At 45.3% G+C, this 19,308-nt stretch overlaps 1 protein-coding gene across 3 annotated transcripts in view; it reads right to left on the reverse strand.

Moving 5' to 3' along the window:
- The window catches only part of plcg2 (phospholipase C, gamma 2), a 223,001-nt gene that overhangs the window by 65,261 nt on the left and 138,432 nt on the right, over positions 1–19,308 (reverse strand). For all 3 annotated transcript variants that reach the window (XM_034175720.1, XM_034175722.1, XM_034175721.1), the window contains one exon: positions 5,045–5,225. In XM_034175720.1, coding sequence (XP_034031611.1) covers positions 5,045–5,225 — 181 coding nt within the window. The remainder of the gene's footprint in view (positions 1–5,044; positions 5,226–19,308) is intronic.

Raw genomic sequence — 19,308 nt, forward strand, 5'->3', positions numbered from 1 at the left:
TGCACTGGAACATCACTGCCCGCAGTATAACTCACTAAAGTTGATATCCCAATCAAAAAACTTAAACATGATTTTGTTTTGTGTAATTCTATTAAAATTTTGAAACAAATTAAGAGTACTGTGCCTTCCAGATCTGTCAGGTTATGCCAATATTCAAAATCTGTCAAAATCTTGCATTCACACCAGCCATGACAGACTCTGTGTTCTGCAATGGTCAAATAAAGGTTTAAATACCTTGAAGAATTTTTATGTTGATAATAAATTTGCATCACTTGCTGAGTTGCAGGCCAGGTTCAATCTCCCACCTGTGTTGTGTGCTGGGGTGTTTGGCTGGCTTGGTTTTTGTTTTTCTGTTTCTGGGGTTTGGGTTTGGGGGCACTCTTTTTTTTTGTTACTTCCCTGTCTTCTCCTCCGGCCCCAGCCATTTGAGCCGTACGTTGTCGGCGTTGCTGGGGTGGTGCAGTTCGGTTATGCTGGGCATTTCCCAGGTAACCTCTGCACCCGGGGGGGGCGGGGGTGTTTGGGGTATTTATTTATTTTTTTTAATTCCCTTTACAACCTCCAACCTTGGCGCGCATCTGTGCCATTTGCGTTGCTGGGGTGGTGCAGTTCGGTTATGCTGGGCGTTTCCCAGGTAACCTCTGCACCCGGGTGGGGGGGGGTTTAGGGGTGTTTTTTGTTAATTCCCTGTTCCACCTCCCGCTTCAGCGCACCTTTGAGCTGTACGCCATCGGCGTAGCTGAGGTTTGGGGCAGTGGAATATACCCGCAGCTGGTGGCTGGTTTAAAAGTCGGAGGGGTGGCACCGTTTTGTGCCGTACGCCATTACCGCTGTTCCACTCCTCCCGGTTGACTTTTGGGGTATAGTCATGGTTGGTGACACTGGACGTACTTCCAGTTTCCCCTGCACTGAGGGGGTGGGGTTGGGGTTGTTGTTTTGTTTTTGTTTTTTTTCCCCAGTTTCCGCCCTCAGGGTGTGACTGTGGTGTCCTCTGGGGGGGAAATGACTGTGGGACCATCTAGCCGTAGACGGCCGGGGCTGGGTCTGTTGTTAGTCATGGGGGGGGGGTGTCTCCTGGGTTTGATGGAACGGTCCTCTGGGAGGCGCTGGGAGCCCCCGTGGGTGACTTTGGATCCCAGAGGGACCTCGGCTGTGGTTATTACTCCTGGAGCTGGCGGGATGTCCTCTGGGGGGTATTGGTCCCTACATGTCGTCCGGGGGAGGGGGGGTGTTAGATTTATTTTTTTTTTTTTGCAAGCTTAAGTTTGGGTTGTGTTTTGTTTTTTCTTTTCTCCTCTTCCTGGGGTTTGACGGGACGGTCCTCTGGGATGGGGGGGTTGGTATGGTTGTTTTTTTTTCTTTTTTTTCTTTCCTCCCAGTTTGCACCCCTGGGGTTTGGTTGCAGTGTTCCCTGGGGGGGTTATTGGGGTTTTTTCTTTTTGTTTTATGACTAAGCAGATTTTAAACATAGTCGAAAGATGGCTGAATGCACAGGTTCAAGAACTCCTGGCCAAAATTGAGCAAAGTGAACGACAGAAGCAAGAGTTGACAGAAACGAATGCAAAGATGCAGTCAGAGGTGGAGACTCTAACAGATCTGCTAAATGAAGCAGAAGGCAGGATCATCAAATTCAACAAGAGACATCTCGGCACTGGAGTGTCAGCTGCAGGATACTCAGGAGCTGCTCCAAGAGGAAATCCATGGGACACCTTCCTTCTCCATCCGCCTAGGGCAGATGGAGGATGAGGGGAATATTTTGTGGGAGATGCTGAAAGAAGAGGAAGAGAGCAAGAAGACTGTGGAGAAGTCAGTTTCTACTCTCTAGACTCAGCTGGCTGAAAGGAAGACAAAGGCAGGAGAGGACGCCTTGTCAGTAGAGGGGGCTGAAGAGGGCCTCAAGTGAGTCCAATGGGAGTTTGGACGGTGTTCAGCGGCAGCTGGAGCAGAAAAGTTCAGCCTATGGACAAACTGGATAAGACAGAAATCCGTTTGCAGCAAGAGTCGGATGACCTCATGGTGGACCAGGACCACCTTCGGCAGATCGTCTCCAATCTGAAAAGGAAGCAAAAGAAGTTTGACCAGATGTGGGCCAAAGAGAAATGCATTGCTACTCGATATGCAGAGGAGCATTATCATGAGTCTTGGCCCTGGCAGGGGAGTTGAAGTCTCTTATAGACCTGAAAGGTGAACTTGACCGGTTTAACAAAGTGCTCAAGACTGAGATGGATGACTTCAGAAAGAGTTCACAGTTTGGAGAGGTCCAAGCGTGCCATGGAGCAGCAACTGGAGGAGATGAAGATTCAGATAAGAGGACTGGAAGAGCTGCAAATGTCCAGGGATGAAGCAGTTAATGATGCTAGAGACAATGATAAGAAGCTTAAAGCCATGGAGGGAGACATGCTACACACCCAGGAGGAGCAGTCTACTGCAGACAGGCTCAGGGTGGGAAAAAATAAGCTCCAAGATGAGATTGATAGTCTCAACACGAAGTTCCCTGTTGGCAGAGGAGAGGAGGCGGCTGGAAGCTTGCATTATCCAGCTGAAGGAAGAACTAGAGAAGCGCAACATTGAGATGATCAATGACAATTAACATTGTAGGTTGAGCAGCTGACGACGGAGCTGTCTTCAGAGCGCAGTAACGCTCGGCTCTTGGAGACAGGCTTTCCCAGCTGGATCGTCAGCACATGGAGCTGAGACTGAAGCTGCAGGAGGTGTTTTTTGCTCCCAGCCAACATTCCAGCCATGGTTCCTGGAGGGGGGTGTTTTGTCTGGCCCAGGTTCGTGTGGTCGCCAGGAGGCTTCCCGTGAGGGTGGGGTACTGTTGTGTGCTGGGGTGTTTGGCTGGCTTGGTTTTTGTTTTTCTGTTTCTCCCACCAGGTGGTATGCATTCAGGACTGAGTGGCTGAGTATTAGGACCTCACCCTGAACACCTGAGGCTTGTTTTCACGTGCAGGTCATCAGGGCTCACAGCTGTGGTGTATTCTGTCTTGATCAGAGATTGCTGCACTTAAACCTTGAATGCACAGTGTGTGATTGCCAGAGACTCGACCTTGTGAGCAGATGTGTGAGATCGGCGTCGGGAGAACAATCTCACCATTACGGACGCAGCGACCGCTCCAGGTTTGACGCCACAGTCTGTGAAGGAGGATTGGGTGAGGTCTCACGCTCTTCAGCACACTTCCTGAGGTAATTTGGTTTTGGTGACTTTTATGAAGTAATGACAGTGGATTTGGTGTCCCTCACACCTTGTGTTATTGAGCTGTCACGTTATGCTAATTGTCTAATCAGCTTCTGCTGCAGTGGAGATTTGAACTGAGTTGTTCCGTGCCTGCAGGGTGAGAAGCTGATATATATTTAAGCCAGGAAGTGTTTGCTGATTGTGTGCACCTTTTGAGCTGTCTCTGGGTGGAGAGTGTTGGACTCACCTCATGTTTCCTTTCTTCACAGACTCGGTTTGTCGCGGCCACCTGGGGGGTGTCGGCGGGGTCCCTGGGTCCGAACTGCTGTGGCTCCGGACCGTTTGCGCTGCTGAGAGCGCGCCGTGTTTTCACCTCACCAGACCGCGGACATTTTTGGTTGTTTATCACTGCACTCATTATGATTATTAAATTCTGTTATCTTTTGAACCGTGCTCTGCTTATTTTATGTTGGGTCCTGTCAAACGCTGGGTCGGTGCTGCGACCGCGTCCCACACATAACAACCTGGGCATTTTTTCAGGTATTTGCAGCTCAGGCACTTCGTTAGACAACATTTTTCACAACTCGATAGTTTAAATGTTTGTATGTGGGGAATTTTCTCAACGTTTCATGGAAATCATGTTGTACAGTGAAACTACATTTAATTTCACAAATTGTGGCTCTTTTTTCTGTGGGGACTCCCTGTATTCATATCAGAGAGGCTTGGACAAAAGATACAACTACTGCTATTTCAGATGATTTATGGGAGAAGGCTTTAGGAGGGATTAAAGCAGGTTCAATTAATGCCAGACTGCAGCTCATTCAGTTTAAAGTTGTTCACAGGTTGCATTATTCTAAAACTAAGCTAAACAGACTTTTCCCTCATCACTCATCTTCAACTGCTTACTCCAATTAAGGGTCACAGCAGTCACAGAACGTGAGGCAGGGTTCACCTGGACAGGACGCCAGTCTGTCACAGGGTCACGTACACACAAACAAACATTCACATGCGCACGCACACCTACGGACAATTTAAAGTTTCCAATCCACCTAACCTGTGTGTCTTTGGATGTGGGAGGCAGCCGGAGCACGCAAACACGGGGAGAACACGCAAACTCCACACAGAAAGGCCACAGGTGGGACTCAAACCCATGACCTAACCACTAATCCACCCTGTGTTTAAAAAAATTCTGGACTGAGATTTTTCAGTTGTACAGTTATAGTATATAAGACAACAATAATGCCTGAAGTGCTCGCTGTGCTATTTGGGTGTTCCAATCAGACACTGTGCTGTTCTCATTCAGTTCAACAAGTAATTATGTTTGTCATAGTTATTGCAGAGAGAGTTATTTTGAGGGAATGGAAATCTGTAGCACCTCCATGCGTTCATAAATGGTTGAATGACATGGTGTCATGTCTGTATCTGGAACAAATATGTTATAAACTGGTGCAAAAACTGCAATAAGTATGAAAAGATCTGGGGGCCTTTCATAGACCACATGAAAAGAAGGACTCGGGCTGAAGCCTTACAGCAGTGAACTGTAATATTATTTTAAATAAGTTACTGTAGTCTATGTAATTTTGTTTGGAGTATATGTGCTGATGTGTAATTTGTTCAAACCTGTGTCTATGTATGTGTGTGTGTATATATGTCTGGTAGGGTTGGGGTGGTGCACTGTGTGTGAGTGTGCCTTTTTGTTTATATAAAATAAAATTGACAAAAAAAAAAGCTCAGAGGTGTGAACGGGAAATCGGTTTTAAACAATGGGACTGCATAACTGGAGCCCTGGATTGATCTAAATGTACCACAAACAGGTCAAAGGCATCAAATCACCTCGTGAGACAGTCTCTGTATCTATGAACTTACCGTGCTGAAGCGATCCACCAGCTCAGGGGTCACTGGGTAGCGCAGTTTAACTTTGCGATACAGAGACTTCTTTCTGAAGTAGTTGACCAGCTCCACCAGGCTCTCAAACTCTGTTGTGGAGCCCAAAAGATACATGCTGCCCTCCTTCTGGATCCGACAGTGTTTCACCTTACCATCACCTCTGGAAAAGGAGGAAACAAAACAAAAACGTGATTTAAAAGTGACATTCGTTTGTTTTAAACACCTGTGCATGAAATCTGCAAAACCCTGAAAAGACACAGATTCTATATTGTAACCATGGTGTCGTGACAAACATCCCAACAGTGAAACAGTTAACAATCAGGTAATAAACTCCAATCCGAATTCCAATCCGGATAATTCCAGTGAATTCCAGTGCCTCTCTGTCTGAGGCTCTGATGACATCGCACAAGGCTGCCAGCCGTGTACGACCGCCGTTTGATTAGCCAGAATGTGGTTCAGAGCAGATGAATGGTGCAGGTCACATGTGGCACAGCACCAAAGACGAAACATGACAACATCACTCACTCACTCACTCACTCATCTTCAACCGCTTATCTGGGATCGGGTCACAGAGGCAGCAGCTCCAGCAGGGGACCCCAGACTTCCCTTTCCTGGGCCACATGACAACATAATGAAGTAAAATAATGAACCCAGCCAGAAACCCCAGAATGCCGCAGTATGCAGCATATGCTGAAAGCTCTTTCTCTCTCTCTGTGGAAATCAGCTGTTCGAGTTGGTATGGCTGCTCCTCTGCCCCCCCCAGTACAATGGCACTGAGACGCACAGACACGCCCACTTGACCAGCCTGTTTTCTCTTCTTTTTTTTCTAGAAAAAGGCTAGATATAAAATATAAACTGTCAGGTGAGCGAGTCTGTGAGACTCAGAGGCGTGCAGCACCTCACACACCTCTGAGACTCACTGACGCACAGCGCCTGTGATGGCGGTAGAACATCCAGATTCTATTCAGACATCTATTGAGAGTCCACCTCATGTGTCAGAGGATTCATCTGAATTACCTCCGTCGACTGTATGCTTGCTCCAGGGCAGTCCTTCTCAAATAGTGGGGCGTGCCCCCCCCGGCACATTGCGATGCTGGGGGGCATGTGTGAATGCAGGGGAACATGCTTTTTTTTCCCCATAATAGAATAAAGTGTAATTGCACATCCACTACAGTAGGTGGCAGTGGCACTCTCACTGTCAGAGTGTGCACAGGGAGTATTGAGGACTCTACCATAATGGAATGCAGCTCTATGTCAGGGTTTTTTCGCACTTGAAAGCTAAGACGAGGAAATATCATGAAGTGTATTCGCCCTATTGACATTCCAAATCCCGCAAAACCTCCGAGAGGTCGCCACGCTGCAAGATCTCAGTAACACTGAGAACTGCATTGAGACGATCTGATCACGCTGCACTTTAACTGCTGCACACGGACAACAGCATTAACACTGCAACATAAAACAATTTTTATATTGTGCCTAAAACTCTTGTGACTTAATGAATACACTTATTGGTGCCTTCCTCAGCTACCTTAGCAGGTAGCTGTAGCTTTAGGCCTGGGGCAGATGTCATCAGGTGGTATCCAACCTTCTCTGGGTGTTTCAGCCCTAAACCACGACACCCTCCAGTTGGTGGGCCCGCAGTGAGTGGCCAACTCACTGCCCATCTGCCCCCGGCTTCCAGCTCTCCTCCTCCCTTTTACTCCAGATCCAGCATGAGGCACGTTCTGCCTCCTCCCCCATCCGGCGAGCCGCTTGCTTTTTACTCTGCTCGTCCATCCCAATGGCACTAAGGAAGCTCCATGTAGACTTCGCTGGGAAGCCCCTACACCCTATCTCTACAGGGAAAACCCATGCCTGCCAGCCCCTGTCTCGACATTCTTGGGCCAGAGGTTGGTATTTTGCAGCTTTCCTTTCGTGGGCCTCCTCGCAGCCCTCTTCCCATGGCACCGTTAGCTCGACCAGGATTATCTTCTGGTCTTTTGCCGACCACAGCACTATGTCGGGGTGGAGGGATGTTTGCACCACCTCGGGAAACTGCAACCTACTCCCTACATCCACCCTCATCTCCCAGGAGCTTGCGGCATGAAGTATGCTGGGTCTTATCCTTTTGGTGGTCTGTACAGGCCTGGCTCCTTCCTTAAGGAAGGTGATCATTCTTCCTGCAGTTGTGTGAACTGGTCTCTTCTTGACTCTCTCCCGCTCTATGGTATCAGCCAATGAGAGGAGCACTTTGTCATGGCACCATCTATACCACCCCTGGGTCAAAGATATTTTACACCCAGAGAGTATGTGGGCCAGAGTCCCCTTCTGGCTGCACAACTTGCAAAGTGGATCCTCTCTTAGCCCCCATGTGTGCAGATGTACTGGAGAGGGGAGGGTGTCATAGACCGACCGCAAGAGAAAGGAGATGCGGTATGGCTCCAGGCGCCACAGCTCTCTCCACGTGACTTTGCGCCTAGGCAAATCCCATTTTGTCCAGGCCCCCTGGGATCCTTGCTGCACTGCTCTGGCTACTCGCTTCTCCTCCTCCCTGTTCCTCACTTCTGCCTGCACCATGCCTCGCCTGGTTCTCATGTTTGCGCCTCCCCAAGTCTGAAATTGTGCAGAGCCGAAACCTTGTCGATGGACGCACTGGTTGCCAGCAATATCCCGCAACTTCAGGGAACCGATGGCCTGTTCCACAGCTGTGTTGGCAGACCATTTGCGTCCAGACCTAGTTGTAATGCCCACTTGTTTAATGAGGTCATCGTTAGAATTCCTCAAGCTTAGGACAACCCTGCATTTTGCCACCTTGTACTCCTCAACAACTGATGACAGGGGGAGTTGCAATTGACCAGACCGGATGTAAAGGCCCACTGCTGAGAAGCTTGGGGGAATTCCCAGCCACCTCCGCAGGTGCTTGTTCATCTTCCTCTCAATGACCTCGATGGTAGTCATGGGAAACTCATAGACTGTGAATAGCCAAAGTAGCCTGGGCAAGAGGCCATATTGATACAGCCAGGTCTTGAACTTGCCCGGGAGTAAAGACTTATCTATCTTCTTCAGCCATTCCTCGGTCTGCTTCACAGCCTCAGCAACATTGGCTCCATCCGTCATCGACGCATTGAACCATTTTCCCAGGCATTTTATTGGGCTGCCCTCGATGGATGGAATGACCTCACCCTGGACTTTGAGGCTAAACTTGCTGGTGACTCTACCCTTCCTAATGACCATACTCCTAGACTTCCTGGCTTTAAACAGCATACCTGCCCAGGTGGCGACACTACCCAAGGTTTCCAGCACCCATCTTGCTTGGACGTGCGTCACAGTTGTTACAGTGATGTCGTCCATGAATGCTCGCAGCACTGGCTGCTCTACACTGGATTCCAACTTGGGACCCCGGGTTATGCCCTCTGCTGCGGATAACAATAAGTTCATTCCCATAATGAACAAGATGGGGGAGATGGTACACCCTGTTGGAATCCCCTTTTGGAGGTCCAGCCAACTGGTGGTAAAGAGCGCTGATGAAAACCTAAGTCGAAATCCCGCAAGATAGTTGTTAATCAAGCCTCGAATTGCCATAGGAATGGAATAATGGTCAAGCCCTTCTTGGATGAGGTTATGTGAAATTGACCCATAAGCGTTGGCAAGATCTAACCAGACGACTGTTAGGTCACTTTTCTTCTGCCTTGCTTCTTGAATCAATTGACTAATCATCGAGGTGTGTTCCAGGCAGCCCGAAAAGCCTGGGATACCACCTTTCTGGGTGGATGTATTGATATATTGGTTTTGTATCATATAGGTGGTAATTCTTCGTGCCAGAACCGAAAAAAAGATCTTACACTCTACACTAAGGAGAGAGATTGCCCTAAACTGAGAGATTGTGGAGGACCTCTCCTCCTTTGGAACAAAACATCCCTCCGCCAGTTTCCAGCTGGGTGGAATTATGCCCTTGGCCCAGATCTTCCTCATAATTTTCCACAACCTCCTAAGGAGTTTGGGACATTTCTTGTATACCTTATATGGTATACCACTTGGGCCAGGGGCAGCTGAAGATTTGGCTTTACGGACGATGTCCTTAACCTCCTGCCATGTAGGTTCCTTCACGTTCAACTCAATTGTTGGCTTTCCAGGCCTTGAGATATTGTGGTTGGTTCCTAGACCCTGACCCCTATTAGGGTCGCTGTAGGCTTCCACAAGGAACTCTTCTACCTCCGACTTACAGCTGGAGAGTGAGCCAGATCTTTGTTGGCCGAGAAGTGTCTTAGTGAAGCTGTATGGGTCTCTTACAAACTGAGCTCTCTTCTTCTCTTTTTTCCGACGCTGCTTACGAAGCTGTTCTGCTCTTCTGAGCCTACGCAGCTGTCCTCGCAGCTCAGTTGTTAGATCTCTAATACCTTCTCTCTCGGTCAGTGAGCTGGTATTAAACCGTTTGCTCAGCGCCTTTATCTCGCTCCTTAGCTGACGAATCTCCCTCTCCCTCCTATTTGGCTGCTGCTGCGGTTGGCATTGGCCTTTCTGCTCTATTATACCAAACCGTTCCTTGGCAAGGTTGTATATTATGGTGGTAATTGCATCTATCTTCCTATGTACCGACCCTGCTACTGTTACTTCCAAAATACCTTCAATATCATCCTCCAGCTGTATCCACGCCTTATCGTCTACCATCTTTGGCCATCTAATCCTCTCTCGCTTCGCCAATTGGGTTGAGGTTACTGGAGGGGAGTTCACATTAGCAGGTTTCTGGTGCTGAGGCAACTCAGGTGCGGAGAGATCTTCAGCACTATGGGGTGCTTCCTGGCTGTAGGTCTCCATCGTCTGACCAGACTCTGGGTCTGTGCGCTGCACTGGGGTTGCTGATGTTCCACACTTAGACCTGCTCTGGTGTTGCTTAAGTCCTCTGGTGCTTTTGCAGATCTTCCCGCAATGGCACCGTACAGTGTACTCCACTCCAGTCAATGTAGATTGCTTAAGCTTTCTCGTAGTCATGTTCCTTCCTCTGTCCGTTATTGTCAATGGGAGCTGCTGTGAGCTCCAATCGCTTCCTGATCATGTCGTTCTGGGGGAAAGTGAAGTTTGCTCTTTAACATCTTATTGTTCTTTACAACACTGTTTGTCCTCTTTGTTCTAGACTAATATAGTGTTCAGAGTAATAGTAGTGCTATGTGACTAAAAAGATTAATCCAGGTTTTGAGTATATTTCTTATTGTTACATGGGAAACAAGGTACCAATAGATTCAGTAGATTCTCACAAATCCAACAAGACCAAGCATTCATGATATGCACACTCTTAAGGCTATGAAATCGGGCCATTAGTAAAAAAAAAAGTACAAAAGGGGGTGTTCACAATAATAGTAGTGTGGAATTCAGTCAGTGAGTTCGTCAATTTTGTGGAACAAACAGGTGTGAATCAGGTGTCCCCTATTTAAGGATGAAGCCAGCACCTGTTGAACAAGCTTTTCTCTTTGAAAGTCTGAGGAAAATGGGACGTTCAAGACACTGTTCAGAACAACAGTGTAGTTTGATTAAAAAGTTGATTGGAGAGGGGAAAACTTATACGCAGGTGCAAAAAATTATAGGCTGTTCATCTACAATGATCTACAATGCTTTAAAATGGACAAATAAACCAGAGATGCGTGAAAGAAAAAGGAAAACAACCATCAAAATGGATAGAAGAATAACCAGAATGGCAAAGGCTCACCCACTGATCAGCTCCAGGATGATCAAAGACAGTCTGGAGTTACCTGTAAGTGCTGTGACAGTTAGAAGACACCTGTGTGAAGCTAATTTATTTGCAAGAATCCCTCGCAAAGTCCCTCTGTTAAATAAAAGACGTGCAGAAGAGGTTACAGTTTGCCAAAGAAAACATCAACTGGCCTAAAGAGAAATGAAGGAATATTTTGTGGACTGATGAGAGTAAAATTGTTCTTTTTGGGTCCAAGGGCCGCAGACAGTTTGTGAGACGACCCCCAAACTCTGAATTCAAGCCACAGTTCACAGTGAAGACAGTGAAGCATGATGGTGCAAGCATCATGATATGGGCATGTTTCTCCTACTGTGGTGTTGGGCCTATATATCGCATACCAGGTATCATGGATCAGTTTGGATATGTCAGAATACTTGAAGAGGTCATGTTGCCTTATGCTGAAGAGGACATGCCCTTGAAATGGGTGTTTCAACAAGACAATGACCCCAAGCACACTAGTAAACGAGCAAAATCTTGGTTCCAAACCAACTGTTGTGTGTTGGGGGGTGTGGCTGGATATTTTGGTGTTCTTTTCTTTTCTTTGCTCTCCAGATGGCATGAGAGCTGATTTGTCTGTGGAGAAGGTGCTGGCTGAAGAATCCTTCACCCTCATCAACATCATGTGCAGCACCTGTGAATGGTGCTCACATGCAACCTTAAAGACTTTCAGCTGAAGCAGATAATTGGATGGCGTTCTGCATTTAAGTCATGTGTGATTCAAGCAGAACTGCCGGGAACTCGACCTTGTGATGTTCGTTTGTGAGACGCTGAGGACCGCGCCTGGGTTTGACACATCAAGCCCGTGAAGCAAGGAAGGGTGAGGGACACACGCTGTCAGCACACATCAAAGGTGATTAAGTGTTTGACTAATTGTTGATAGTAACTTGGTATTTTGTTACGCAGTATACTTGAATTGTGATGAGGATTGTGCAGCTTGCTTATCACTGCTGTGGCATGCGGACAAGTGGTCCTCCACCTGTTGTGAGAAGCTGCTCATTTGCATAAAGCTTAAAATTCAGACCTGCATGTGTTGCTGATAGTGTGTGTCTTTTGAAGGATATTAGTTGTAACTGCTGACTTACCTCACCTCTTCTATGCTTCGCAGAGAGTCGGTTTGTCGTGTCCACCTGGGGGGTGTTTGGCGGTGGTAGTGGGTCCAGGAGCGCCGGGCTTCGATCCTTTTGGGCGCTGGAGAGCGTGCCAGCCTTCACTCCACCAGAAGGACGCTATTTCTGTTTTTACACTTTTTATGCACCAGCGGGTGAAATAAATATATTGTTTTTGGAACCGCTTTTCTGGTTATTTGTAGCGCTGGGTTCCGTCTGACGCAGGTCCGCTCCTCAACCCGCGTCGACACATAACACCAACAAAATTAATGCCTCGCAGATGTGAAGAAATCATGAAAAACTTTGGTTATACAACGAAATACTAGTTTAGTGATTCACAGGATTGCTAAAAAAAGCAGTTTGAACATAATAGTTTTGAGTTTGTAGCATCAACAGCAGATGCTACTATTACTGTGAACACGCCCTTTTCTACTTTTTTAAATAATAGCCCAATTTCAAAGCCTTAAGAGTGTGCATATCATGAATGCTTGGTCTTGTTGGATTTGTGAGAATCTACTGAATCTACTGGTACCTTGTTTCCCATGTAACAATAAAAAATATACTCAAAACCTGGATTAATCTTTTTAGTCACATAGCACTACTATTATTCTGAACACTACTGTATAATATGTCTGAAATTCGGTTTGCGTTTATTAAATTCCACGCAGATTAAACGTAACAGACACGGATTATTTGTTATAATTGTTTTAGCAAGTTTTCAGGGTATCATGCAGCAGGCTCTTATTAATGTGAGGAAAAGCATAAAAAATACATTTTTGTAGTATAATATTAATTTACAACTGTCATGTGGATTCTCTATAAGTTGTTTCATTGCAGTGACTCTCTGGCACGCAAGGGATTATGGGATACGTCAATAGGGCGAATGTACAGCTTGGCGTCACTGTGACTACGGTGGGAGACGAGGAAAGACCGGTGTGTCTTAACAAGTTGGCAGTGGACAGCATGAAGCCAAATAAATTAAGGCGTCACTTAAAGACATTACAGCTCAATCACGCAGATAAGCCGCTTGAGTTTTTTTCCAGTGAAAACATGCCAAATACTGCCAGCAATCATCCTCCTTTGTGAATGGTGTTTCAGTAAACGAGCGAGCACCGTTAGCATCATAGCACCGTACCAGAGGTGCTGAGCAGCAGTAGACATGGTCTCTATCATGCTGGATGACGCAAATGCTGCAAAAATAAAAACTTTTTTTTAAAACTCACACAAAAAAAAAACATTAAAAAAATCAGCACAAATTGTTTTATTCATTTTTGTTTTGTCTGTTCAATTGTTTTATATATTGCGCTCGTGAGTAAGTGTTCTGATCAATTTGAATTTATTATTATTTATTGATTTTATTTAACCCTATAACGCCAAGTGTATCATATTTGATACAGGATTTTCTGAGATGTCTGCTTCATTAGTGTGATATTTTCTCCCCAAAAAACCCATCGTATACAATGAGATACTTGTAGTGCACAGACAAACCACCAGATGTCAGTATCTTATGCATCAGAGGGCCTTCAGATGAGACATTCATAATGGCTGCCTGAAACAAGTGATCCTCAGTAATTTTCCTAAGAAAATGCAGTATTTTATAGGTTTGAAATGTTATGTTTGCTCTGGATTTAAAATGGATGTTTTTATGCTAGAACGCCCAATGTAGCAAATATGATACAAATAAAAACTCATATATGCAAAAAGGTTTTTTTTGTTTGTTTGTTTTTTTGTTTGGTTTTTTTTGGTGGGTTTGTTAAAAGGTCCAATAAAGACTCTTGTTTCAAAAAATTAGAATTTTCTGACAATTATTTCACAGGGTGGGCTTTATAGGGTTAACTTTGTTTTTTAGTATCAAATGGCAGTCGGTCAAAAAATGTTTATAGTTTAATGATTTTTTTTATTTCAAGCAAAGTGATGCACTTTAAAAAAAAATTCTGTTACAGACTAAAAAGCAATGTTAATAGTTATTCTTTGGTGTAGTTGTTCTAAATTTCTTTCTTTTTTCTTTTATTTAATGTTAATAAGGATACAGTGTTATGCAGAGGTGTACTTCTAACAATTTTATGGACAAATGATACTATTTATAGTCGGCGGAGAGTGGGGGGGGCATGAAATGTTTTCTTCTTCCCACAGGGGGCGTAACAGAAAATAATTGAGAAGCACTGCTCTAGGGGTTGGTAAGGTTAGACCTCGGGGCTTCACACGAGTACCTGACCTCACAGTAGATTTCATAACAGACGTGCCCCCTTCCCAGGGCAACATATGCATTCTGACAATAACAGGTTTTTTAAGATAGTGCACTTTGTATCACTACCTAAACTGCTGTCTGCGAAACAAAGATTATTGGGTTATTGGTGCAGCACTTCTTCCACCCACATGGACACGCATCAGACAAAGGGCCCTAATTTATTTCTCATTTCTGAGGGAGTTCTGTAGTTTGGTCGGTGTATCTGCCAGCCTCTCCTCGGGGAGCCATCCTCAGACCACCGGGCCAGCCGAAAGATTGAACCAGGACTAAAGCACCTTTCACACCGGGCCCACTTTCAGCTGCATTGTGCGGCGTCATGACGCCGCCGCGTGAATGCAACCTAGAGCCGAGACGAGGTAGCTCAAGGCCAGAACACCGTGACAGACGCAAAGGACAAACATAACCGGACGCTAAAATTAAACGTTTAATTTTTTCTGCGTCAAGCACAGGACGCAGAAACAAAGTGGTTTCAAGCAGCCCAGTCTCACATTTTTTTCGTGCTCCCGTGATGACATGAGTCAAATTTTCGTGACGGGGTGTTTTTTAATTCACTATTCCTAACCCTACTCCTACCCTGACCGTAACCTTAACCATAACCTAATCTTACTCTTTCCCACGACCCTAACTATAACCACCCCCCCTCCCCCCCACTTCACTTTCAATTTCGTGCAGCCATCACGAAATGAATTAGAATGAATTTGTGCTGCCGTGACAAAAATGAGGCGCTTTTCGTCACAAAATCACAAACCAATAGATCAATGTATATTTTGTGCTGCTGAATCACTGGTCTCACTTGCCACGAGACTGGGTTGTTTCAACACAAGTCAGGGCAATGCGATGGTACTCAACGTGTCTGGAAGCCACACCCTCACAACATACATACAACGTTACCCAATGCCAATTTATGAATCCTGCTGTGTTCTATTGTTCGTTAAGTATAAATCACGCAGGATTGTTTTTATACTGTGTACACAATGCAGTAAAAACTACATGCTCAAAAAGAGCACAGAAAAAAAAAAATGCTGATTGCAGCCTGACTGCTGCTGCAGCTACTTGCTCTTAAATTCTCTCATAACTGTGCTTAAAGTCCATAAAAGTCCTGCTCATAGACTGATTGCCAGAGACAGGACATGTCCACATCCAGTAAAAAGTCCGGACATCTCCAGTCCACTCACAGACGATTCGTTCGCGCGCGCACATTTGAACAATTAAAAGAAAAAAAAGCTGGCTGGCTGCAGGCAGTTCCTCACTCTCCCCTCAGACTCTTTCATCATTGTGTTAAATAAAGGACAACAAAGGCCATAAGTCCTGCTCACAAACTGATTGTCAGAGACAGGACATGTCCACATCAGAAATAACAGAAATCAGAGTGCAGCCCTGCAGCCCTGCACAAGAACAAATATAAACTAGAAGAGAAATCAGAGTGCACAGTCTGGCTGCAGCCAAACTGCTTGCAGGTTCTCCTCTGCGTTCTCACCTCCTCTCTGCCCTCCTGCTGTGCGCACCTGATGCAGACATTCTTGCATCGTCATGACGCCACATGAAGCAACTCGAAGCAGGCCCGGTGTGAAAGGGGCTTTAGAAGCTATTCTGCGCTGTCTTGTCCCAGGTGACCCAATGGGCCGACAACCTCTGCTCTGCTACCCCCGTAACATGTTCCCTTCCTCCGTGACTGGGATGTACCCGTTTGACTGCATTTACAGTTGCAGGCGGTCCTTCTCAATTCATGGATATCAGTGGCAAAGAAATGACGAGTCCTCAACTATATTTTCATCCATGACTAATTCCTTCTGTAAAAGACTGCATAAAAATAAGTTAAATGCTCTTCTTGCTATTTTTGTTGAGATTAGAAGCATTTCTGCCTGAGTTCATTCAGTAAAAAAACAAGTGACTTCCTTCAAGTGGACTGACTGCCATCACTCTGCTGACAGGAGAAGGACAGACACGTGATCTTCTCCAGCCTCTAGGACTGGGTGTGTGCCACACACTGACTAGAGGGACCATTTTAAAACTGAGTTTGTAGTTTCAGGAACTTCTTAAATGAGGTGTGTCTATTGATGAAACATGGTGTTAGATGCACCAACACATCCATCAATCTCAGAGTGATGACCCAGTATCTGCACAGGCATCATATCACAGTCCACCCCCCCCCATGCTCAAAGAATGCATGATGTGTGTGTGTGTATGTATTTTTTTTTTCCTGTGATCCAAATGGATCCAAATTGGGGGGGGTTCTAAAAGTGTGTAAGGTATTTTGCAATTTGTTTTTACTCATTAAAGCTGAATGTAAACAGTGTTACTGGAGAAGGCAAAAGAAATGAGTTTGACTCTTAACATTATTGTACTGTGCTATGGCCAGTAGATGTCAGGATGATGATGCGCTGCTGTGGTGACCTCTAGCGAAGCAGCCAAAAGAAGACGTTATGCTGCTGTGTTCCTGACATGTTTTTAAGTCAGAAATGATGGGCTCCAACTTGGAAAAAATTATCTGGATGTGTGGAAAAACAACACCAACCATGTCATACAATATCCACTTTCTTGTTCCTTTTTGAGGACCAAATGTTATTATTACAAATATGTTTCACATTTTCATATTTTTTGTAAGTCACCATGTTGGTCTGTGTGGGCCACAGTGGAACTCTGTATGTTGACCTATTTCTATCATTTTTTTTTACGTTTTGTGAACTGAATAAATTGAAATTGTTCATGTCTTGATGCTGCTCGATCAGCACTGGTGGATCCAGACGCAGTGCTTACTGCAGAGGTGACTTTTCACAGACTTTTGCTGAAAGTAGCTTTCTGCTGTTGCTGGACAGAGTTGATGGGAACAGAGATGATGACAGTCGCTGTTGGGGTTTGGGTTTGTTATGTGGTTTCTGTTCCCTGTTGTGTTTGAGTCCCTTTATGTTGTTGTGGAAGTGATCATCTTGGTGTGTGTGTGTGTGTGTGTGTGTGTGTGTGTGTGTGTGTGTGTGTGTGTGTGTGTGTGTGTGTGTGTGTGTGTGTGTGTGTGTGTGTGTGTGTGAGCATCTGGTCTAGTCTCTGTGAGCTTATCTGTCTACAGTCTACATGTGGTGTGTTGATCACGTCCGTCCCCCCGCGTTCCACACCTCAATCAATTCAATCAATTTTATTTATATAGCGCCAAATCACAACAAACAGTTGCCCCAAGGCGCTTTATATTGTAAGGCAAAGCCATACAATAATTACGTAAAAACCCCAACGGTCAAAACGACCCCCTGTGAGCAAGCACTTGGCGACAGTGGGAAGGAAAAACTCCCTTTTAACAGGAACAAACCTCCAGCAGAACCAGGCTCAGGGAGGGGCAGACTTCTGCTGGGACTGGTTGGGGTTGAGGGAGAGAACCAGGAAAAAAACATGCTGTGGAGGGGAGCAGAGATCAATCACTAATGATTAAATGCGGAGTGGTGCATACAGAGCAAAAAGAGAAAGAAACACTCAGTGCATCATGGGAACCCCCCAGTAGTCTAAGTCTATAGCAGCATAACTAAGGGATGGTTCAGGGTCACCTGATCCAGCCCTAACTATAAGCTTTAGCAAAAAGGAAAGTTTTAAGCCTAATCTTAAAAGTAGAGAGGGTGTCTGTCTCCCTGATCCGAATTGGGAGCTGGTTCCACAGGAGAGGAGCCTGAAAGCTGAAGGCTCTGCCTCACATTCTACTCTTACAAACCCTAGGAACTATAAGTAAGCCTGCAGTCTGAGAGCTCTATTGGGGTGATATGGTACTATGAGGTCCCTAAGATAAGATGGGACCTGATTATTCAAAACCTTATAAGTAAGAAGAAGAATTTTAAATTCTATTCTAGAATTAACAGGAAGCCAATGAAGAGAGGCCAATATGGGTGAGATATGCTCTCTCCTTCTAGTCCCTGTCAGTACTCTAGCTGCAGCATTTTGAATTAACTGAAGGCTTTTCAGGGAACTTTTAGGACAACCTGATAATAATGAATTACAATAGTCCAGCCTAGAGGAAATAAATGCATGAATTAGTTTTTCAGCATCACTCTGAGACAAGACCTTTCTAATTTTAGAGATATTGCGCAAATGCAAAAAAGCAGTCCTACATATTTGTTTAATATGCGCATTGAATGACATATCCTGATCAAAAATGACTCCAAGATTTCTCACAGTATTACTAGAGGTCAGGGTAATGCCATCCAGAGTAAGGATCTGGTTAGACAACATGTTTCTAAGATTTGTGGGGCCAAGTACAATAACTTCAGTTTTATCTGAGTTTAAAAGCAGGAAATTAGAGGTCATCCATGTCTTTATGTCTGTAAGGACACCTGCGTCCTCACCTGTCATTCATGCATGTCTTGTTTCAGTGTATGTGGGTATCTCGTGTCAGTGTGTGCGGTGGTGGGCGTATCCCGCTGCTGTCAGTCTCCCTCGTGTTTAGTCTGCTCCTCGGCTCCTCAGCTCCTGGTCCTTCATGTCCCTGTGTCTTATTTGTTCTGCATCTGCTGATTTATTTTTTGGTCTTTTCAGTCAGCCTGTTGTTTTTTATGTGATGTTTTTCTTGTATCACGTTTAGTGGGTCATCACATGTTTGAGTCACTTCCTGTTATTGGTCTGCACCTGGGCCTCATTTGATTGTGCACTTAAGGCACTCCTGTTTAAGACATTTGCTGCTCAATTACATTCAGTACTGTCCCTTAGGGCCCTGTCCCACTGGGGAGAGGATTAATTGCGCATGAATTGAGTACATAAATTACGGGCATTCCTTGTCGTCCACAACAAAAATGGCCAAAAATGACAAATGTACCAGTATGAATTATGGATATTTTAATAATATATAGCGAATATATGATGAACAATCATGGTTATATAACGCATGTAGTGAGGAAACTGATCCGACACATTGAGATTATCACAGCAGTATTACGGGTGTATTATGAATGCATCGCGCACGTGTTGCACATGCACGCCATCTGCATTGCAGTCATAAAAGAAGCTCACTCGGGCCATCGGCATCACTATTCACACCAACAATACAGCCTCTGGAGCATTTGCTGGACTTTACAAGTTGATCACAGAGTCAATGTTCATTTTGTCATGCGAGGGTTAACTGTTCATGAGTTTGGGGAGTGGGAGGGGTGTGAGACGGTGTTTTTTTTTTTTTTTGAGAGTGTCACAGAAAACA

The sequence above is a fragment of the Thalassophryne amazonica genome, chromosome 8 (assembly GCF_902500255.1).
Source record: "Thalassophryne amazonica chromosome 8, fThaAma1.1, whole genome shotgun sequence".
NCBI classification, from domain to species: Eukaryota; Metazoa; Chordata; class Actinopteri; order Batrachoidiformes; family Batrachoididae; genus Thalassophryne; species Thalassophryne amazonica.